The sequence below is a fragment of the Chiloscyllium plagiosum genome, chromosome 11 (genome assembly GCF_004010195.1).
Source record: "Chiloscyllium plagiosum isolate BGI_BamShark_2017 chromosome 11, ASM401019v2, whole genome shotgun sequence".
NCBI classification, from domain to species: Eukaryota; Metazoa; Chordata; class Chondrichthyes; order Orectolobiformes; family Hemiscylliidae; genus Chiloscyllium; species Chiloscyllium plagiosum.
In genome coordinates, this window is record NC_057720.1 from 76551928 (window position 1) to 76576084 (window position 24157).

Consider the following 24157-nt stretch of genomic DNA (forward strand, 5'->3'; position numbering starts at 1 on the left):
GAACGTGCAAACTCCACACAGTCAGTCGCCTGAGGCGGGAATTGAACCCGGTCTCTGGTGCTGTGAGGCAGCAGTGCTAACCACTGTGCCACCGTGCTGCCCACTTTCTCCCATTCTGCTAATTATGTCTGTGCCTCCCAAGAAACAAAGCACCTAACCTAAAACTATTTTCCAGCACTTTGTGCAAACCTTAGGCATTATGAATTTGCACCTGAAGTCCCAGAAATCTTTTTAAATTTGAATTTATTTTAGATTAAAGTTCAGGGTTTGTCCTTTTTCTCTCTTTAATATCCTTTCCAAGCCCAAATGTTGCAGACCCTTACTACCCTGTGGGTGAAAGAAACGTTTCCTCCTGTTCCTCTTATGTTTCTACCAACTATTTTAAATCTATACCCTGAAATGCTAAACTCTTTACTAAGGGAAATAAGACCTTCCATTCTACCTAGACCTGTTTCAATCTTGTACGCCTCAATCAAAAGTCCTCTCAGCTTCCTTGGTTTCAAGGAAATAACTCCAGTCTGTCTAATCTTTCCTGTTTGATGCAATTTTTCCAATCCTGGTAATAGCCTCAGAAACCTCCTCTGTAGCCTCTGCTGCAATTCCATTTTTTTGTACTGAGGTGATCAGAACCGCCATACACAAATGGTGGATTAGTTTTATTTAGCTCCTTGCCTTCCCTGCCTCAACTACAAAAAGTATTTCAGATGTCTTGTTGTCCACCTATTAGTCTACCCTCCTACCTGCAGGGATCTGTGGACATGCAGTCCAAGGGGTCATTTCCTCTGCACATGCCAGTATCTTCCAGTTTATAGTGTATTCCTTTGCCTTGTCTAACATCACCAAATGCATCACCTCACACTTCTCTGGGTTGAATTGCATTTGCTTCTTTTCTGCCTAGATCTCCACCTTGAGAGAGGGGAAAATGTAATGGACTTTATCCTTCACCCAGAAGAAATGTCTTGCCTTTTTAGAGGTTATTGCTTTTGTCCAACTTTTCAGATTGCTTTTCAGTTGGATCTTGTCACCATTTTATTCTTTTTGGATGGTAACTCCTATGGAAGTTTTCACCAAGTGACCATGTTTCCTTGGCAAATTCAGTTACACTAATTGTCATAGTTAAGAGTGACTAATTTAATAGTCAGCTGAGGACCTAAACTGAATGATATTTTTTGCTGCACAGTTACCGTAAATGATCATTCATGAAGCCCATGATGTGTTTAAGTTTTATAATCTCTGCTATATCTTCAATAATATCTGATGATGGTACAGAGTTTTCGTTGAACCGAAGGTACCACCTTCCACAAGAAGCCTTGCACTGCACGTACTCCTTGGTGTCAGCAAGCGCAACCTTTAAAATATTCAGAAACTTTGTTCAGCATCATCATACGCTGCTCAATCTCACAGGAGCCTATACCTTCTGTTGGAGAAAATTTATTGCCCACTTTGAAGTAAAGCCCTGAAAACGTTTTGTTTTCTTGCTTCACACATCAGGAGTTGTACTTTGTGTCTTTCAAATCAATGAAAGCTGATGCCATGAGCCATAAAGGCTGACTGTGCATGTTTTCCTACAGGATTAGGAGTAATGAATCTTGATTCAGATTTATCCGGGGAGCAAGTTTGCTAATTTCCACTGATTTGTTTGGAACTTGGCAGGAAGTCGAGGTTTTGAAGGTCAATCTACTGACTACTGTGTTAGCATCTACCATGTCCATGAGGTTGAACCGAAGGTACCACCTTCCACAAGAAGCCTTGCACTGCACGTACTCCTTGGTGTCAGCAAGCGCAACCTTTAAAATATTCAGAAACTTTGTTCAGCATCATCATACGCTGCTCAATCTCACAGGAGCCTATAAGTTCCTGATGTACAAAGAAGTTGCCATGTCTAAATGATCCATCAATGTGTCAGAATTTACAATGATAAGATATCAGAGGGCTAAAATCATGCAAAGTTACACACTGAAATTAAAATGACCATTGCAAAAAGTAAAAAGTCACTCTGGAAAGATTTTCATTTTATCCACTCTATATTTTTTGGGGAAAAGAATCTTAAATCCATTTTACCTATTGTTCCCTCAACTTGCATAACAGCATGCAGTCGTGTCCTGCAATTAGTTCCATAGTTGCACAGTAGAATTTAACAGGTGATTAACCATTGCAACATCTTTGGTGATGTAATAGTTTGGATGAATGTCGCATACCTGGCTGTTTTCACTGTGGAGAAGGCATTGTGTAGAAATGAGAACAGTGAATATTGATTTTTGCAAATGGTATGGTTGGTTATTATTTCTGGACCCCTCTTGTCTCAATATTGTACTGCAATACATTATGAAACCTGTATGCAACTTCTTAAATGTATGCATTTTACTCTAAATCGCCATCTGTTAAATTGTTTAAAACAATTAATTATTTATACTGCTAGCAGATTGAAACAGTTGTGAGACATTTACGTCTTAGATTAATAAATAAGAACGTGAATAACTAATTATGGAAGTATTTTTGTTTTAAAAATGATTTTTTAAAGTTAATGTTTCCGTAAATTCTCAGTTTGCAACTCCTCAGTAAGAAGTCTCTGTTTGTTTCAGTATTAAGAGACATCAGTGAAAGACAACGGGACCTGGAACAAATTTTAACACAGTATATAACATTTGTCAAGCCAGCTTTTGAAGAATTCTGTCTCCCAGTAAGTATAACACGGCCATAAATGTATCGAGTTCATACTCGCAACTGTGGGTCCTCCCATTTCCCTTTTTCCCTTATCCCAATATGGATGAGTCCTGTTTGGTTAATTTGTGGATTTTACTGGACATATCATGTTTAATTTCTGTTGCTGAAGCTGTCATGACTGAGAAATAGTTTACTGAGCTAGGAGGTGACATTTGTAAGTGAAATAAGTTTTTAAATTTGATTTTGGAGAAATTCTGTAAAAATATAATTGCATCTGTTAAACTATATGGAGCTGGAAATAGTTGAAATAATTTAACAATAAGGTAAAATAATTTGCAGTTTTAATAATCAAGTCATTGTAACTACCAGGTTGTGAAATATTTAATGCAATCTTTCGATGTACTGTCAGTCCTAATTCACACACACAGTCATAGAAATGTACAGCACTGAAACCGACCCTTTGCTCCAACTCGTTCATGCTGACCAGATGTCCTAAATGTTTAAAAATATATATATTTTATTGGAAAAATAGTTTTTAATATTACAACAAGTACAAACCAATACAAATAAAAATAACCCAAGTAAAAAATCCCCCCCATGTATAAATGTATAAACATATACAGAAAATTATATAGTGTAATAAAAACCCAAATAGGCTATTTAACTAAATAAATAAAAAAACAGCAACAAACTAATAAATAGTAATAACTCAGCCCAGCCAAACAAAATGCTCATACATTCACAGTTCCTCCTCCCTGGATATTGGACTTGTAAAACACAATCGTTATGGCCATATAAAAGCCCTTTTTAGTGTGGCAGATAAAACTGTGTCAAGATACTCCAAAAAGGTCTTATACAAATTCTCAGTTTTGTGGTGTACCATATTTGTGAGAAAATCCAGGGGAACATGCTCCATAACGATCTTCTGCCAATCCGACAAGCCGGGGAGTGTGGTTTCAGATATCCAACCTAGCAAGATATCCTTTCTTGCACAGAACGTGAGAATATTGGAAAGCATTTTCTTATGCGCGTCTGCAGGAAATACAGTGGGCAGGCCCAAAAGGAAAGAGATAGGGTCCTTCTCCACCCTTACACCCAAAGTCCTCTCTATTGCGCCCGCCACAGCCCTCCAATATGTTTGAAGCCTATAGCAAGACCAGAGACAATGGGTAAGAGTGCCCGTACAGACCTTGCACTTGGAACATGCAGAAGATACCCCTGGTTTAAATTTTGACAAACAATCCCAAGCCAAGTGGACCCTGTGGAGAATCTTCAACTGTAAAGCATGTGTCCAATTGCAAGTTGATATCTCCCTTGCATTCTCCCAAATATCCTCCCATGCCTCTGAGGAATCTTCAATACCCAGCTGTCTCTCCCACATACTGCAGAGTCACTCAAACTCATCTGAGGGGGCACCCTCCAATTGATGATCTAAAGTACTAACAGAAAGTGTACTCTTAGCCCTTAGCACCCCCTCTCTATGTCAGATTTGTAGGGATCAGTTAAAAGTGTAGTCTTTTTTTTGAATAAAATCCCTAACTTGAAAAAATCAAAAGAGGTCTCTATTACATAACTCGCACTTAAGCACTAACTGATCGAAGGACATCATTATGTCTCCCTCAGATAAATTGCCCATGCAAGACACACCCCTAGCTGCCCAAAGTTTAAATCCTGAATCTATCATCCCCGGTCGAAAACCCGGCATACCCATTAAAGGTGTAAACAAAGATGTTTTGCCAATATTGCCTTCCCTCTGCTGAATTGCCCTCCATGCTTTAACAGTATTGATAACTATTGGGTTATGGCAATATTCCCTAACTGTTCTCATTTTGTCCAAAAACTACAAACCAGTAAGGGGGCACCTTGCCTGGGAGGCTTCACTATCTAGCCATATTGAAAGAGGATCCCCACAAACCCAAGCATTCACATTGGACAAAAACTAGCTTAGTCGGTAATTTTTAATGTCTGAAAGGTCCACTCCCCCCAATCTGTGAGGCAGTTGCCGTTAAGCTAATTTAATGAGGGGCCACTTACAATGCCAAATAAAAGAGTGGAATCAGCCGTTCATCCTCCTGAGTGATTGCTTATTGAAAATCGGGGGTTGGGGGGGACATCCGTATAAGGTATAGCAAACGGGGGAGAATATTCATCTTAATAAGCACTTTCCGACCCAACCACGAGACTGGAAGTGCCTCCCATCTTTGAAGATCTTGTTTAATTTTATCAATAATTGTATAAAATTGTCTTTGAACAGCCAATCCAGAATTGGAGTAATGTATATGCCCAAATACACAAAACTCCCCTGTGGCCAGCTAAATGGGAATCTATAGTTGCCCTCAAGACCTAGCTCCTTTGTAAGACCACCCATAGGCATAGCCTCTGATTTTGCAAAATGAATTTTGTACCCCGACAAAGCGTCAAAGGGCGAATGCATTGTGTCAGGCAAGGCACTGAAACCGCTGGATTTGTCAAAAAAACTAGGACATCATCTGCATACAATGAAATCTTATGTAACTTTGATCCCATTTCTGGAGCTGATATATTGGGATCCCCACAAATGGCCTCTGCCAATGGTTCAATCACCACTGTAAAAAAGCAGTGGTGAAAGGGGACAGTCCTGTTGGCTGCCCCTAAAAATATTAAAGTTGCTTGATCTTACCCCGTTGGCGATACTTGCTGCAAGAGGGCCACCGTAGAGAACCTTTACCCATGTTATAAAGACTTTGCCCAAACCAAACCGCTCCAGAGTATAGAAAAGATATGGCCACTCAACTCGGTCAAATGCCTTCTCTGCGTCTAGAGAAAACTCCCATCCATATATTGACTATTGTTGGCATACTTGAATTACATTAAGCAGCCTCCTAACATTATTGAAGGATCTGCGGCCCTTTATGAAGTCTGTCTGATCTTCTTTAATAATAGAAGGTAACACAGTCTCCATCTTTAATGTGAGAGTCTTAGACAGGATTTTAAAGTCCACATTTAAGTGTGAGATGGACCTATACTAAGCACAATCTTCCGGGTCCTTTCCTTTTTTTAAGGATAAGTGAAATATTGGCCTCTGTCAGAGATGGTGGGAGACAGTCATGACTGTATGAATAATTAAACATATATTGAGCATCGGGACTGATATTTTACTTCTAAATTCCTTATAGAATTCACTGGGAAGTCCATCAGGACCAGGTGCCAGCTTCCTGCACTTCTTGCTCTGATAAGGGGGCATTGAGAAAGGACTCTTGTTCAGGATTCACACCCGGGAGCTTCAGCTCATTAAAAAAAAATTCCATTTTGGCCTGCCCCTCCTCACAATCCTCTGATTGGTATAACTGAGGAGTAAAATCTCTGGAATGCCACATTAATCGTTTTAAAATCACACGTTAGGTTCCCAGACCCTTCCCTAATCACCGTGATGGCTTGTGGGGCCCTCCTTTTCCTGGTAAGATGCGCTAAGTATTTGCCTGGCTTGTCACCATGCTCATATAGCCTTTGCTTTGCAAAAGCCAGCTCCTTCTTTGCCATCTGCGTGAACACGGAATTTAGTGCAGACCGCAGCGCCTTAATCCTCTGTAGTTTGAAGGTCTGTCAAAGTAGGCCTTATCGGCTGCCTTCAACCGTGCTTCAAGGAGATGTTGCTGCTCACCCTTCTGCCGCTTCCTGCTCGTGGAATATGAAATAACTAACCCCCTAGCACAGGCTTTGGCAGTTTCCCAGAGGACGGATGAACTACCAACCAAGCCTAAGTTGATGTCTAGGAACATCTGAAATTCCTAGAGAAATATGCCACGCCTTATTATCCTTGAGGATAAAGGGATCCGTTCGCCAGTACCTCGAACCCATTGTAACGTCCTTAATCTTAACCATAAGGTACACTGGAGCATGATCAGAGATGGTAATATTACCAATTGTACAAGATGCCACTAAATCTAGGGTTACCGCAGGGGTCAGAAAAAAAACAATCCTCGTGTGACATCTGTGTGGACTGGAGACCAATGTAAAATCCCTACATATAGGGTGGAGACACCTCCAGACGTCCACCGTACCTAACTCCCCACACAGATCCACTGACTGTTTAGTTTGTACAGAGGGTATCAAGGGACCTTTGGGCAACCTGTCTATTGTGGGATCCATGAGACAGTTAAAATCTCCCCCTATAATGATGTGCCAGGATTCGAGACTTATCAGTTTAGAAAAAACGTCTACCAAAAATCTAAGGGGATGAGCTGGAGGGCAATGAACATTTAAAACACCATATTCTTCACCACTTATGAAGGCTTTAAGAATTACAAACCTTTAACACACTCTAACAAATTAAATGGGAGATTCTTCCTAACCAATATAGACACTCCCATACTTCTGGTATTAAATGATGAAAAATAAACTTGGTCAAAGCCATTTTGCTGTAATTTCAGATGCTCCTTGTCATCTGAGTGTGTCTCCTGTAACAAAGCAATATCCATCTTCTCCTTTCTAAGACTCAAGAATACCTTCTTCCTCTTAATTAGTGAGTGACTTCCCTTGATATTCCACGTCCACCATTTAATCAAGTCATTAGCCATAACCTTCTGCAATAACATTTAAATTCCAGAGAGGAGGAACCCAAACCACAAATCGCTGAGCCTTAGTATCACGTGATCTACCAAATATAAAAACTACATAAGCTAAAACTACTACATTTAACAAATCTTTAAAACCATTAAAAATGAAAAACAACGAGAATCAAAAAACAAACGAACATATAAAGCGCCAACAGCGCTGAGTAGGGGAACTCATCCCCTGCCCAGAGGGGGCAACTACCCATCCCAAAGTGCCTATAAGTAGGCATCTAACCATCCCAGCCACCTTCACTTCTCTCAGCTAGAGCTGCACTGCAAACACAAGCAGAAAAGAATAAACATCCAATGAATACCAACGTGAATTTAAAAAAAGGGGAATAAATACCCCATACATTCTTTGGTATATCCTAACTTAGAAATTTAAAATGTACATCTCAACCGCCGCCAAACATAGTTTAAATCAAATTATTATCAAAAGAAAACTAAAGTTCCAATCAGACTTCCTTTGTTTCTTTTACAAAACCATAAACACATACCCAAACAACAGTATTTATACATACTAAAATTGTTCGTGTTTGGTTAATTTATCCACAAAGTCTCTTGCCTTTTCCGACATGTCAAAGAGATATATGGATCCATCTAAGATGATCCGCTGGATATCTCAGGGAGTAATGAATCCCAAGCTCCCTTGGTCTTCTCTTGACACTGTCATAAGATTTTCATTTCTGGATCACTGCTGCTGAGAAGTCCTGAAAGAACATGGCCTTAGAGGCCTCGTAAATTAGGGCCTTCGGATCCTTCCCCTGGACTCTGGAAGCCTCCGTGATTCTCTCCTTATCCCGGTAATGATGGAACTGCACCTGGAGAGGACAAGGATGTTGACCCAAACCCAATCTCCACACTGCAACTCTGTGAGCCCTCTCTATCTTCAATCCTCTCATGCCAGCCTCCAAGGCAAGGAATTTCGGCAGACAAACCTCAACAAATTCCGCAGGCCGCTCATCTTCCTTACCCTCAGGCAGACCGATGATCTGAATGATTTTTTTTCTCCTGCCCCTGTTTTCAGGTTCATCCACTTGGTCATGCAAATTACGGACCTGCATCCCCAGGGATTGGATCCTATCCTAGGATTAACTGGCATTAGCTTCCACCACTGTGACCTTGTGCTCCACCTCATCTGTCCTTTTCTCCAGGTCTCCCAGCTGCTGATAATGCTTCTGCAGCATGAGATAGATTGGAGCCAGCTTCTCTTCAATCTGTTTCCCCAGCATCTCGTGAGATTTTGCGATTTTGTTCACCAGGGCCTGGAAAGTAATCGACTCTGAGGATCCTGCAGGCTGAGCTGCAGACTCGGCCTCAGATACTCCTCCTCCCTTTTTCGGCCTCAGATACTCCTCCTCCCTTTTGGACTGCTGGAAGTGCAGATAAGTTAACTTATGGAACTTGGGACTTCACGATCTTTCCGAAGTCCCAAGATATCGCGATGGTCTGGCTTGGGCGGGTTGAAGGTTCATCTCGCTTCTGCTGCAATGAGGAGCTCTGCAGTGCAATCTTCTTAGATCTCTGCCATCTTGGATTCCCCCTAAATTAATCGAGTCCCATTTGCCAGCACTTGCCCCATAATCCTCTAAACTCTTCCTATTCAGATCCATTTTAAATGTTGTCGTTGTACCAGTCTCCACCCACGTCCTCTGGCAGCTCATTCCATACACACACCAGTTATACATGCAGTTATACAGCATACATGTACCACCCTTTGCATGAAAGTGTTGCCCCTTAGGTCCCTTTTAAATCTTTCTGCTCACACCTAAAACTATGCCCTCTAGTTTTGGACTCCCTTACCCCAGGGAAAAGACCTTGTCTATTTACTCTATCCATGCCCCTCATGATTTTATAAATCTCTATAACGTCACCCTTCAGCCTTCGACACTCCAGTCTATTCAGCCTCTCCCTAAAGCTGAAAAGCACCAAACCTGACAACATCCTCGTGAATCTTTTCTGAACCTTTCAAGTTTCACAACATTCTTCCTACAGGAGGGAGACCAGAATTGCACACAATATTTCAAAAGTGGCCCAACCAATGTCCAGTACAGCTGCAACATAACTTCCCAACTTCTATACTTAATGCTCTGGCCAATTAGGAAAAGCATACTAAATGCCTTCTTCACTAACTTATCTACCTGTGACTCCACTTTCAAGGAGCTATGAACCTTCACTCCAAGGTCTCTTTGTTCAGCAACACTCCCCAAGACCTTACCATTAGTGTATAAATCCTGCCCTGATTTGCCATTCCAAAATGCAGCACCTCATATTTATCTAAATTAAACTCCATCTGACACTCCTCGGTCCATTGGTCCATCTGATCAAGGTCCCATTGTATTCTTCGCTGTTCGCTGCACCTCCAGTTTTGGTGTTGTTTGCAAACTTACTAACCATACCTCCTCCTATGTTCACATCCAAATCATTTATATAAATGACAAAAAACAGCGGCCCCACACTGATCCCTATGGCACACCACTGGTCACAGGCCTCGAGTCCGAAAAGCAACCTTTCACCACCATCATCTGTCTTCTACCTTCGAGGCGGTTCTGTACCAAATGGCTAGTTCTTCCTGCATTCCATGTGATTTAAGCTTGCGAACCAGTCTACCATGAAGAACTGTGTTGAATACCTTACTCACGTCCACTGCTCTGCCCTCATCAATCTTCTTTGTTATTAACTTGGTTGAGTTTTTTGAATAAGTCAGAAATGTTTTGCCACACAAAGCCATGTTAACTATCCCATATCAGTCCTTGCCTATCCAAATACACATCCCTCTGGATTCCCATTGGCTACTAAACCTGGCTATGATGGGCCTTTTCTTTAATAGTAGCAGGAATTTGATGGTAAAGAAACCTGAACTTACCATGTAGCTTTGAAAATGAGTTGTAATTCTCCTGCATTGTTGACCAATATCTGTATGATGATTTGACAGACAATGGATATGGTGTTAACAGCTCTGGATCCCAGGCAAGCCAAGTTGTTTTTATTTGACGGATCGTTTTGATTAAGGATTATTTGATGCCACAAATCATTTTCCTTCCTGGTTAGTGCAGTTGCAATGACTGCACTAACTTTTTATTCAATCTTTTTGTTGGTTAAATATCTCGAACATTCTCTTAAATCCAATACTTTTTCAAATATATTCATAAGCTTCCATGAAATTAAATCTGTTACCCTGAGATGCATTCATGATACTTCCATGGTCTGAATATCCAAGACACAGCATGTATTTCTGAAAATATATTTTCAGTGTTCCATCCAACTTCTCTGGCAGAAGTAGTTAAGAAAATACTTCATGAGCCTTATTCTGATTTGTTTTCAGTTTTGCAGTCTGTGGGCACAATTATTTAACTATACTTATTTGAAAAATTGGCATGTTACCTGTCTCCATTTAAAATTTGCATTCCCTGGGTTCCAAATCTCGCTTGTCTTTTACTGAACCCTGCTCAAAATAGTTTGTAGCCAAATTTGCATGTAGTTTCTTAGATGTGGCTCTGGCAGTAACAATTGTATAGAAGGTTGTGAAAAATCTGGTTTTTGTATCCTGGTGCCCTTGGAAGTGTCTAGTACTTAGCCTGGTAGCTAAATATTTGATAAACTTGAGTTGACTGCTTAATTGACCTAGTCCTCATCCTTTTTTGCGACTGATATGAAGTACATTTGGTATGTGCCCTTCCGGTCAACCCAATATATGTTTGCAGCTAAAAGCATTTTCTTTACATTATTGCTTAATGTCATAAAACATTCTCGTAGTACTGGAGAAAGTCTCCAATGTCACACTCAAATTGTATAAACAGAGGATTTTGAAGGACTCTACTGTTTGCTGTTTCAATTCCTAATTGGTTTCTGGTTATTCTTTCTACTTTACATTAAACAATACTTTCAAATCAGTTAGCTAGTGATCACAAGTTCAATGAATGTTCCTTTCAGAAACCTTCCTATGCCCAAAGACTTCCTGAATTTTAAAAAAAATTATCTGCTTTTCTTTGTGTGAGCACATCTTACAGTCCTGTCAATCTACAGAAATTCTATGGCCGGTTGCTGTTCCAAGAAAATAAAATGGTGCCCTTTAGTTTTAGATGAATATAATTTTAAGTTTATAAAATGCTCCATTTATTTTCCACCATCGTTTTCAATGTATTCCTGAGTGCAGACCTACTTTTCCAAATACTGTGGTAAAATTTATCAACTTCAATATTTTTGGAATGTAGTCAAAAGTAAATGTACAATTCACTCATAGTTTTGCCTGTTTATCTGATCATATTTCCAGGATCTTAAGGTTTATCTGTTCGTGGATTTTCTTTTATGGACATTTTTCTTTCCCCACTTTGCATTCCCAAGGAGTGAGTGAGTGTGTGCGTGTCATTGGAGTCCATTTCTATTCGCACACAATTAGTTTTCTTTACTGATTGGAAATGCAACCATTTACTGCTATCCGCACTGAAAAATGTTGGACTCTCATATCTATATACCTCAAATAGTTAGTGCATAGCTGCTGTGTGGTTTATTTTGTGTGTTGACAACTAATTTCTAATTCACTTCTTTAAATACCACTGTATTTCAATATCCCCTTTTTATCTTCTTTCTCTGTTTCACACCCTTTCTAAAAGGAACCCATATCCCAATGCTATTGTATATATGATGTATGGATATTTGGTACAACATTTTATCTCAATTTTATATGCCATTTCTAAGTTTATAGTTTAATTTTTGCTTTTAAGTTTAAGGAGCTGATTAGCTTGAGTAATTGAACCCATTCGACTCATTTAATATAATGCATCTCACTGGAGTAGCACACTGAAATCAAACCTGCTAATCCATTCCTAAATCATTTGGAAAGAATGCAGAATTCCACAATTTCCCTATCATTTAGATCTGGGTTGACATAAGACATAGACCAGGTTTCTGTATGTTATAAGAAAGATTCTAGATGCACACAAACAATGATCAATTGATACAGAACTCTACTACTTTAATTTCCTTACGAACTACCTCTCTCCATATACAGACAGCAATAAAAATATTGGTGTTATGGTTGAAGGGAAACACTGGGAAGGCAGTTCATTGGTTCACAGGGTCTGGTGAGAAGTCCTTTCTGTCTTGTAAGGATTTGCTGCTCCCTGATTCTCCTTCTGAAGATACTATCCACTTGTTTATAGAAGGTGCAGCGTGGCTAGTCCACACACATTACTAGTTAAGATTACTAGCTGCAACTGTGGAGGAAGAAGAACTGACTATCTTCAATCGTGAGATTTTTTTTTTTAAACTGCACAGCAAAATCCCTTCCCAAAAGGTTCAATGGTTTCTGCCAAGACATTTACACACCCCGAGCTGTTTGCCTAACTGGGAACTAGTCACACAATTCTTGGCAGGTAGAAGTCCTTTGTCATCAATGATCTGGCATGACTAACCAGTTAAACAGCTACTTGTTGCCACCCAAAGCTTTATTCATACACAACCCTTGGCTCCAGCTCGTCTGCAAATTAGGCTTCCATTACTACTTCAGCCAGCAACTATGTAAGCAACTCTTATACTGAGTACTTTTGAAAAGTGCAGTGATCCTTCAACAATCCTTTGTTTTTAAACAGTTCTTATTCCATTCCAGTTCACAATCAAAAACAGAAAAATAAAAAGGTAGTTTTTACAATAGTAACAAAGAGGATTGATGAGGGCAGAGTGGTGGACGTGATCTATATGGATTTCAGTAAGGTGTTTGACAATGTTCCCCATGGGAGACTGGATAGCAAGGTTAGAGCTCATGGAACACAGGGAGAACTAGCCATTTGGATACAGAACTGGCTCAAAGGTAGAAGACAGAGGGTGGTGGAGGGTTGTTTTTCAAACTGGAGGTCTGTGACCAGTGGAGTGCCACAAGGATTGGTGCTAGATCATTTATATAAATGATTTGGATGTGAGCATAAGAGGTATAGTTAGTAAGTTTGCAGATGACATCAAAATTGGAGGTGTAGTAGACAGCAAAGAGGGTTACGCCAGATTATAAAAGGATCTTGATCAGATGGGCCAATGGGCTGAGAAGTGGCAAATGGAGTTTAATTTAGATAAATGTGAGGTACTGCATTTTGAAAGCAAATCTTAGCACGACTTATACACTTAATGGTAAGGTCCTGGGGAGTGTTGCTGAACAAAGAGACCTTGGAGTGCAGGTTCATAGCTCCATGAAAGTGGAGTCGCAGGTAGATAGGATAGTGAAGAAGGCGTTTGGTATGCTTTCCTTTATTGGTCAAAGTATTGAGTACAGGAGTTGGGCGGTTATATTGTGGCTACACAGGACATTGGTTAGGCCACTGTTGGAATATTGGGTGAATTCTGGTCTCCTTCATATCAGAAAGATGTTGTGAAACTTGAAAGGGTTCAGAAAAGACTTACAAGGTTGTTGCCAAGATTGGAGGATTTGAACTATAGGAAGAGGTTGAATAGGCTTTGGCTGTTTTCCCTGGAGTATCAGAGACTGAGGGGTGACCTTATAGACCTTCCAAAACCATGAGGGGCATGAATAGGATAAATAGACAAAGTTTTTTTTCCCTGGGTTGGGGGAGTCCAGAACTAGATGGCATAGGTTTAGGGTGAGAGGGGAAAGATATAAAAGAGACCTAAGGGGCACTTTTTCCACGCAGAGGGTGGTACATGTATGAAATGAGTTGCCAGAGGATGTGGTGGAGGCTGGTACAATTGCAACATTTAAAAGGCATCTGGATGGGTATATGAATAGAGGGATATGGGCTAGTTGCTGGCAGATGGGACTAGATTGGTTTGGGATATCCGGTCGGCATGGACGAGTTGGACTGAAGGGTCTCCTTCCATGCTGTACATCTCTATGACTGTTTGTGCCAGCTGGAAGGGCCGTAACTGAATTGTGATTTAATTGTCTCCAAACTAATTAATAGAATTTAGATTTCAGCAACACACTATTCAATGTTTATGTTCCTCTGACTCTCTTTACTTCAGCTGTATCCTTATGGCTATTTCCTGCTATTCATTTCTCCGTTGTGTATTTACCTAGTTTCCTCCAAATGGATCTTTGTTATTCACCTCAACTGCACACCACTGTGATATAACATTCTAACTGAATAAATTCCTCATTGAATTAAGTGGCTTGTGGCTATTCCATTTTAGATCACCGAAGCATGTTTGTAAAATTTAGGGAACGTGTCTATTTTCATTTCAACAATGAATTATATTTTAAAAAAAACAGTTCCATGATGTTTTATGAATGTGTCCTTCTATTAGTTCATACTTTTTTTATAAAAAAAGCAAAATGCATGTTAAGTACTTGCCCAAAGGAGGTGTGATTGTTATGCCCTTTAACTCTATTTAAGAATAAAAACTGCAAGTGGAGGGTGCTGTGGAGAATGATACAGTAAATTCAGTGAACTCTGGCTGAACGGTAATGTAGGCAATAATTTATTAATCTTTCTTATTCATTTCAAGGGAATGTGGATGTCACTGGCTAGGCAGCTATTGATGTCCAATACCAGTTGCCCAGGAAACAGTAGTGATGCAATGTCTTGTTGAATACCTCCAATCCAGTAGTGTAGGAAATCATAGTGGTTTCATAGTCATACCTTCAATCCTGGAGTTCCAGGATTTGATCCAGTGACAATGAATTCAAAAGTAATTTGCAGGAGGTGCTGTTCCTATGCATCTGCTGTTGTACTCCAAGATGGTAGAGATCATAGATTTGGAAGTTGATGTCTGTGAACCCTTTGCAAGTTGATGCAGTGCATTTTGTAGAAGGTTCATCCTGGTGCAAATGTGCTTTGGTGTTGAAGATGGTGGCGGGTGTATCAACCAAACTGGTTGCTCGTTCATGGATAATATCAAACTTCTTGAGTGTTGTTGGAGCTACACCTTTATAGACAGATAGAGTTTTTCATCATACTCCTGACTTGTTCCTTGTAGATTGTGGACAGGCATTAAGAAGACAGTAGCCACAGTATTCCTAACCTCTGATCTGCTCATGTAGCCGCTGTGTATTTATATGATGAGTCCAGTTGAGTTCCTGGCCAAGGTTAACCCCAAAATGTTGATAGTGGAGGATTCAATGCTGGTAATGCCATTGAATGTCATGGGGCAATGGTTCTGTCTTGATGGAGATGGAAATTTCAGGCCACTGATGTGCCACAGCTGTTACCTATCATTTATAAGCTCAAGCCTGGATGTTTCCGACCTTACATCATATGGAAACAGCCTTCCTCAGTGTCTGAGTTGTGGTGAATGGTACTGAGCATTTTACAGTCATCATCAAGTATTTCCATTTCTGGCTTTTTGATGGTGAGAAGATCCTTGGACAAAGCAGCTGAAGGTAGTTGGGCCAGGAATACTATCCTGAGGAACCCCTGCAGTGATGTCCTAAGCCAGAGATGATTGACCTCCCACAACTATCTTCCGTTTTGCTAGATATGAATTTAACCAATGGAGGATTTCTCTGATTCCCATTGACTCCAGTTTTGCTAGGGCTTCTTGGTGCCATACTCCGTCAAGTGTGACCTTGGTATCAAGAGAAGTCACTCTTGCCTCATGTCCTTGAGTTGAGCTTTTTTTCTCATCTACATTTTGACCAAGGCTGCCATGAAGTCAGGAGCTGAATTCTCCTAGCAGCACCCAAGCTGAGCAACAATGAACAGGAAAGATAGCGCTATTAAGCAACAAGTCTATTGATCAGGCTGTAATTGGCCAGGTTGGATTTTTCCTACTTTGTAAGCATTGGATAGACCTTGACAATTTTCGACATTGTCGGGAGATGCCATTGTTATAGAATACCGGAACAGCTTAACTTGGGACATGGGCTAGTTCTGTGGCACATCTTCAGTACTACTGTTGGAATGTTATCCAGCCTTGCAGTATCTAGTGGCTTCAGCCACATCTTGATATTACATGGGGTGAATTAAACACAAAGCTCCTGCAATAGCTTTTGTTTCACGAAGTTCTGTTTGCTAAAGCTGGACTAAATTCTGCTCAAATCCTGTGCTTGGTTTTTTGATTACATTGAAAATATATTGTAGCTTGTGCAGGTTTAGAATGTACCTAACGCCTACAAAGTGTCAAATTGAAAAAGAATAAAATGGAACAAGTTTTGCCTATGTGGTTATTTCAGCTATGGTATGGTTAATATTTTGTTTTAAAAATTAAACTTTATCTTTGCTTTTAAAAGGTGTTAAACTATATTTTTGCTTTTGTCTATTGTTGATGCATTTCAAAGAAAGCTAGTTAAGTACAACGAGAGGGAAAAGACTTGCATAAATGTAGCACTTTTAAACAGCTCTGGAGATCTCAAAGTGTTTCCAAGCAAAAAGATGTATTTTGGAAAGCAAAGCCACTGTAGCGATGGATAAGGTGCAGGAACCTATGTGCGCAGGACAGCAGTGTGATGATAACTAGACATTGATATGTTGATTACAGGATAAATATTGGCCAAGACTCTTCCTGTTTTTTTTCTTCCAAATAGTACCATGGGATCTCCTGCTTCCCTCCAAACAGATGGGCCCTCAGTTCAACACCTATATAAAAGGTGGCATCTCTGACCGTGCAGCACTCCCTCCAGTACTGCATTGATGTGTCATCCATAATTTCTGTGCCCCAGCCAGGAGAGTGATGTGAATCTAGAGCCTTGTGATTCAGACGTGCGAAAGCTACCAGCTGAGCTACAGCTGACAACACAACGGAGATGGAGAAGGAAGCTATACTGATGGGTTAGAAGGGGCTCTTGTGGCACCCATACTCTGATAGATCAATTGGGCCAATTGACCTGTTGCTGTGGTGTGGATTTTATGTAACTATAAAAAGAAAAACATAGGTAAAAACCTGAGTACAGTGATTTCTAGAGTTTTATTTATCTAAAGATGTTTATGACATGCCATAGCTCTACTATAAAACTGTATCACATTCAAGAGTGATGTTTGAAAAGTATATTTTAAAAACATATTTAAAGGTGTTTCTGTCATGTCCAAGTAACCTGTGTAATTAATGAGTAATACTTCATTTAAGAATTTTTTTTTACAAATTAAATAGAATAACTGCAAATAATGTTTCATTTAATGAAACATTAAATTCACAGATTGTGGTAAACTGTTTCAGTAAAAGCAACAGACACTAGATTCTTCTGTCTAAAGCTCCATTTTAATATCAGTCCCAACATACAGTTGCTTGCTTAGTAACTAAGGCTGGTCTTAATTGCCCTTTTACTTTTATTTCATCCATCCTAGTGCATGAATCCACATGTATAAATTTGGGGATCCTCCCTATTTAACCTATTGTGATGTTGTGATACACCACCAAATAAACATTATTTTTTCAAAACAGACTAAAAAGTATGCAGATGTCATCATTCCAAGAGGAGCAGAAAACTTGGGTATGGATCTTCACATTGCTTATTATACTGTTTATACGTTCCTTCTCCCTTGAAGCAGAGTAATAATTTCATTGTTCACTGCTAGCTGTTTGGTGAGATCAGTTATTATGATATGCACCTTTTTATTTTTTGCTTCCATGATCAGCTCACCTTACTGATTGAACTTGAACTTCTGACATGAATTTAATCATACCTGTATTAGTATTTTAGGAGGGGCATCTTAAAAGAATTGGAAGTGCCCAAATCATTGACTTATGGCAGTGGTACGTGTTAGATTACGATAATGGAAGAAAGTCTCCTTTCCAAATTCCTAATATATATTAAACTGATACTCCTGGATTGGTATGCAGAGCCGTACAGTAGTGTTTTCTTTTTGTTAGGTTATTCTCGAGAACCTGTCTATCCATTGACCCAGAAACCTGAAATAGTAGGCCTTGGAACATCAAATGAACGCACTAATTTATATCTATGTCACCCAATCCTAGATACCTCAACCAATTGACTTAAGGAGAAACTACGTTATAATTCCCTTAGTATCTTGTAACTTCAATAGCTTACCTGTGCGTAAATAATTGACTGTTTGTTTAGGTTTGAAGTCAAATATCAGAGAGGTTGATTGGAATTTTCTAGTCCACCTGCAGACTCCTTTGGCGTATTCTATCAACAGGCCAAGAGGTCAACACTCCAGGAAGAGTTTGAAACCCCCTAACACCACCATTACTACCTAGCTGGCTATTTATGCAGCTGCTGGTTGGCTGTGTGTAGATTCTATCTTCAACTGTCTCCTTAAGTGGATGATGACCTTGTCCTCTGGGGGCCACTAATTGATCAATTTGGGCAACACCTTGTCAGGTCTTTCCTCTGGGAATAGCATAAGTTCAAGACTTGCATTTCCCCCTCTGACATTTGACCTCAACCAAAATACAAAGTCCTGCTCATTGTTTCTGAGCTGCTTCATTCTATCTTGCAGTTTATGCTGGGATTCAATGCAACAGCTGTTACAATTGATAGTGGCAAACAGTTCTGACTTGATTGGATGCTCAAAACTAAGTTTTAAAAAAACTTAATGGTGGTTCTATAACGTACTGACAAAAGATAGCTTTGATTGTTTAAATCCATAAGTTTACAACTTAAAGAACTGAAATACTTGACACTTCCTTCCTTCTGACCTTACCTGCAACAGCACCCCTAATAATAAGTTTAGTAAGATGTGAGCAGGTTATTGAGAAACCCACCTAGATGGATATTATTCATTTCATATACAGTGAAGACAGGGTCCTACATTTGCAATGCCTGAACTACTCCATAACATTGCACAAGAGGTAAATAATGCCATGTTGACCAAATTAAACTTTTCAAATTTAGAATTGGTAAAGTAGTCCAAAGTATAGTTATTGGAAAATTCAAAAATCATAGTTACTTAATGCAGCAGCTTCAGTACTACACATTGGGAGTCCTCTGCAAATATATCCTGATTTTTCAGAAAATGTTCCACTGTCCAGATCCTTGTTAAAATACTTGTTCTGAATGCTGTTTTTCTCCATATGCAAATGAAGAAAATCAATGCTATAAACTCTTGGTGAACCAAGGACTCCAGTTTTAAAATCTGTAATATCAGGCAAAAATTGAGACCACATTGGTGCAGATTTATGCCTCTCCTGATTGACTTGACTTCAATGGAATCTAAAATCAGGAGAAGTGATTGATCGATTATTGCCATTTTTACTTTAATCACAACATTTACCCCATACTCATTTTGAATCTTGTGAAGATAGTGAGTGAATACTTTTATACTATAACATCAAGCCTTGGGACAGTTCCTGGTGCGCATCCAATCCTGAATTTGCCACTTCTGGTATCTACTTTCCATGTACTGTTTTCTAGTCATTGGACCATACTGAATTTTGTGAAGCAGATGTTAAAATAATCATATGGATGTAAAGACAAACCTTTTGAAAGTAATATCAGTTCTTTTTGGAATTATGGGAAATAGTGCTAACTTTACAGGTTCTCAGTTTTAGCAGAATCCGTAGTTTGTAAGAACATGGCGACTTAGGAAACAAGAATGAGACAGAACAGGAACGTATCAACTATAAATAATTTAGCAGTTTTTTGCCAAAGAAATGTTTATAAGGCTGTCAATTGTGTAGCTTTTTAGATTCTGAATTACACAAAGGACTAGCTGTTAAAGTAGACATTTCTACACTTATGCAACTTTATCAAAAGCAAATATTGGGATATTAACACTTGAGGTTTATTTAACATTATCAGTGCACTAATAAAAAGTACTCAAGCCCACCTCAGTTTTGAGCTTGTTAAAATAGGGCTGAATAATTTACTAGACTAAGATCTGGCTTTTGAATCTGACCAGATAGCAAATTTGAAGCTAATGGAGCACTAATGCTGTTTCTTGGGTGAAAATGTTGTGAAAGTATAGCATCCAACATGCTATTTTATGAAGGAGTAATCTGTGTGGACTCATATTGCACCTCTGATTTGATTAGGCTGTGTTGATGCTATTCCTCCATAGATCTTGCAGTGCCCGCTTTAGCTAGAGCAAGAATTGTACTTTTGCCACTCTTTCATACAGGGTTGTAGTGTGATGTGACCTGAATAGTTTAGCCAATAATCATGTTCCACATGCTTATAACTATTGCATTCCCTCAAGGATTCATTTTATCTTTATCTTCAGCATATCTGAAATTGTAAAATAGAACAAAAAGTACTTTTCAAATTCTACTTTTTAATTATAAAACTGTTTTAAAAGTTTTAATAGTGGCAAGAGGGAGGGAATTTCTGGCAGAGGACCTGGTTAACTGTGTATCATTAGGTTGGTTTATATAGTGATATGCAAGTATTAATTCCTGTTTATCTTTAAAACTATTTTAATTCTTCTCTCCAGTTGCCATAAACTTGATAGTGCAACATATCCAAGATCTTCTCAATGGTGGGCTGAGCAAACGTCAGAATGGTTATTTGAATGGCTACACTCTATCATGCAAGAGAGACACATCGGACTCCAACAGCAGACCACACTGACTGAAGGCCAAGCAGTAGAAATCCTCTACTGAAATTTAGCATTGACTTTAAATATTTACTGTTTATGGGAAGGGCAAATTAGTTAAGGCCTTATAATAATTGATCAAAACAAAATTACATTTTTCTTCTTGTGACAATACAACATTTTTCAGCATTTATTTTTGCCAATGCATTACTTTAAAAGAAGTGTATTCCTTATTAAATGTTTGTGCTTAAGCATATCTGGTAAAGAAATACAGTCCAATAATGGAATGCATTTGCATTTTCTTTGGAAATGTAAAAATGAAGGCAAATCTTGCCCTGTTCTGAACATCATTTTGAAAAATAACTGACACGGGAAAGAAATTGAGGAACAGTGTTCACTGTTGCGCCGAAGATACAGAAATCTAGGTATTAATGTCTGTGCAGCAATATTTAAGAGGCATGCCATTACTGAATTTCACTGCACTGAAGGGTTTTTAACTTGCTACCCCATGATGTTCCATCGGATTGATTTTACAAAAATTGCAAGCACTCTTAGGTTTGAGTGAGGGACTGATAATTCAACAGTTTTCTCAATGGATGTAAAGGTCATTCCTGGGAAATCTTGTCTGAATGCAAGATGCATTTGAGGTAGCTGTGTGATTGATGAAAGGGCGATTTAAATTCTTTAGTGGGTTTGGATTGTACTGAGTTATTACATTACAATACTTGTGAACAATTTGTATTCCTTTTGTTGGGCTGGTTTGACTCCAAGAAATTGTTCTGTGAAACCTGCAATTTCAGTTTACCAGTACTTTTTAATCATTCTATCATTCTATCATTTATTTTGAATAGGAAGCCAAGCTAATAAAGAAAAGTTGGATTGACTTGTATTTCCAGAATCCTTTCAGAAAAGAAGAAAGGATAATGATGCAGACCAAACAAGCCATGTTATTTTAAGTTATACAGAAAAACCTTGCCATTCCTTTTTCTCCCAATTCCCTTTCTGCCATTGACAACATCCATAAAGAAACAATTCCAGGATCTTGTGCCTCCACTAATTTTCCAGAAATCCATTTTATAAACTTGCTTGCTCTTTCCTGATAACGATATTATATTTGCCTTTTTAATAGTTTAAACCTTCTCTCTCTCTCTTTCTCTGTCTCACTTTCTCTCTGTCTCCACCTCTTTGTCCTAAAATTGAATCATACAAGTTGACCCTTTCTCTTCCTATACCATCTTGTTGCCTATATATGATCACCGCCTTCCCCTGCAGTCTTCGTGTAAGTTATTTCATTTGAATTGGAAGAAGAGTGAGCTCTTTTTTTTTAAACTGGAACCAAACAAGGAGATAACAAATTCTGCCTCTGTTTTCCTCCACCTACTACCTCTCACCCTCCTCATTCAGTTTCCATTAGGCTCGCATTACCACCTTCAGTTCCTGTTACGTATCACAGCCTTTTACAAATTCTCACAGCATTTCTGCATATTTCCAGTATTTTGAGTTCAAGTTTTAGGTTTAATTATTTGTGCAGTTTTCTGTTTACTTTGAGACCAGGGGCCACCTCCTGTGCTCAATAAACTGAATCTGGAGCAGATTCAATCTCCATTAAAAGCTGTTTTATGAATGCATTTTAATGTGAGAAGTTCCACGACACAAAACATTAACCTTTTTTGTTTTGTGTTTCAGTTTCATTGATAAGTAATGTCTATTGGACCTCGATAATGTCAACCTGCTGTAGTTTTTTTGGGGGGAGGCACTGAGTGCAGAGATTCAGGTGTTAACATTAAATACCAGTAGTGCCAAGCCATAAAGAGTATTTTCAGGTTAAGTTGAAGGACAAATGGCAGCTGCATTCCTTTTGTAGACGCAAATAATGTTGGCTAAAGTAAGACCGACATGTGGAAAGTGGGAAGGAGTATATATAATATTATCGTCTAGCTTCAGGAGATCTATAATGTGTTGATATCATTCATGAATCATGTCATTCCTGTTGCTGTAACCCACTGCTTCAGGGAACCAATATAAACATAATAATTAATACTAAGCTTGTGACCAATTAGTCTTTTTAGCCAATTTTCTTTTTAATGGCTATACATGTAGTTTTGTTTTTAATTGGAAAGGCAGAAAGATTAAATGCTTACTAACTCTGAAATTTGAAGCTTTGTGTGGATTGCCTGGTCCTGACTCTAAAGAGCTTGAAATGAAAACAAAAAATGCTGTAATACTCTAAGCTTCAACCTGAAATGATAAATCTGTTTGTCTCTACAGATGCTGCATGACCTGTTGAGTATTTTTAGTATTTTCGGTATTTATTTCCAATATCTACAGTATTTTGCTTTTGTTTAAAATACTTGAATTTGTATCTGCTGTCTGAAAGGCAAATGCCTATCAGCTTATGTTTTTGCCAACTTCTGAATTGTTACATATCTCCGGGGTTATGCTGGCTATCACAGAAATGGGGAATTAAACTTGAAGGAGAAAGATAATTCATTGTTCTACTGTTCTTTGTGACCAAAATGGTCCTTCCTTGTTTTGTAATGGTGCAGGTAACCTTTTTTTGTTGATGAACGACTTGATTTGAATTTATTTTATTAAGTATATTTTGTTTTCTCAACTTCCTACCCCACCCCACCTCCAGTGTTTTGTAATGTATTGTCTGTCAGTCCAATCTCCTAGAAAGTCAGGGAATGAAGAGACTCTTGATGTGCTGTACCTGAATAAAACAAGAATTTTCTATGGAGAATTGTGATGCTTTATAATTTGTTTAACCATAACCAAAACTAACTACTAATTTCCTTTAATGGATTTTCTGCATTGTCACTAAGAAGCTTGCTTTTGAAAAGGTTCAGTTGTCTTCTGAAGAAGAAATTGTAAAAAAATAGTTATTGCCTGGAAGTACAGCAAGCATTCAGAGAAGCAAATTCTAATAGCACACTTTCACTTTCACTACTTCTGTTTTCGTTTTAGTGTAGACACTGCACACACTCAATCTGTTTCCTTAAAACAAAAAAATGCAGCTGTGCTAGTTGCTGACTGACTGGACCTCCTCCCACTTACAGCAAGGTTTCAGGAGAGAGAAATGGTCACTAGGAGCTAGAGGATTTTTGAACCAGTTAGATTGAAGATGACCAATGGGTTTTCAATGTAAAATATTACAAGTAAGGAATATAGACCATCCTATTCTTGTGTCGCATGTTGCTTGTTTCAGAAACAAAGTGAATGCCAAATGAGGATTAGTTGCAAATCAAAGCTCTGCAAATTTTCTCCATTCCTGTCGTTTAGAAAATAAATCTGAATGACTTCACGTTTCTAGTGTGTACCCTATTGCTGTTTTTCTAACTCGCATGCTCTCTCCACACATAATGCTCCCTGCATTATGATCTCCATAATCCTAATTTTATTTTGTCTTAACATGGTTGTGTGTTCTTAACCACTCCTGGTATATTCGCACTGCTGGCTGTGTCAGCATCCCTCATTGCCCATGAGAAGGTGTGGTTAGTTCCCTTCTTCTCGGGAAGTATGTAG

General features: G+C 38.9%; 1 protein-coding gene across 2 annotated transcripts in view; it reads left to right on the plus strand.

Moving 5' to 3' along the window:
- Nucleotides 1–23367, plus strand: part of uck2a (uridine-cytidine kinase 2a) — a 42300-nt gene extending 18933 nt beyond the window's left edge. The window contains exons 5-7 of one of the 2 annotated variants that reach the window (XR_006313031.1): nt 2583–2680; nt 16726–17073; nt 17580–17628. Coding sequence is in view for 1 of the 2 variants with exons in the window: in XM_043699854.1 (XP_043555789.1) it covers nt 2583–2680; nt 17580–17628; nt 20531–20667 (284 nt within the window). In the remaining variant the exon portion in view is untranslated. Of the gene's footprint in view, nt 1–2582; nt 2681–16725; nt 17074–17579; nt 17629–20530 lie in introns of those variants that run through there. The other variant, XM_043699854.1, reaches the window with a different exon arrangement.
- The last annotated feature ends 790 nt before the right edge of the window (nt 23368–24157 follow it).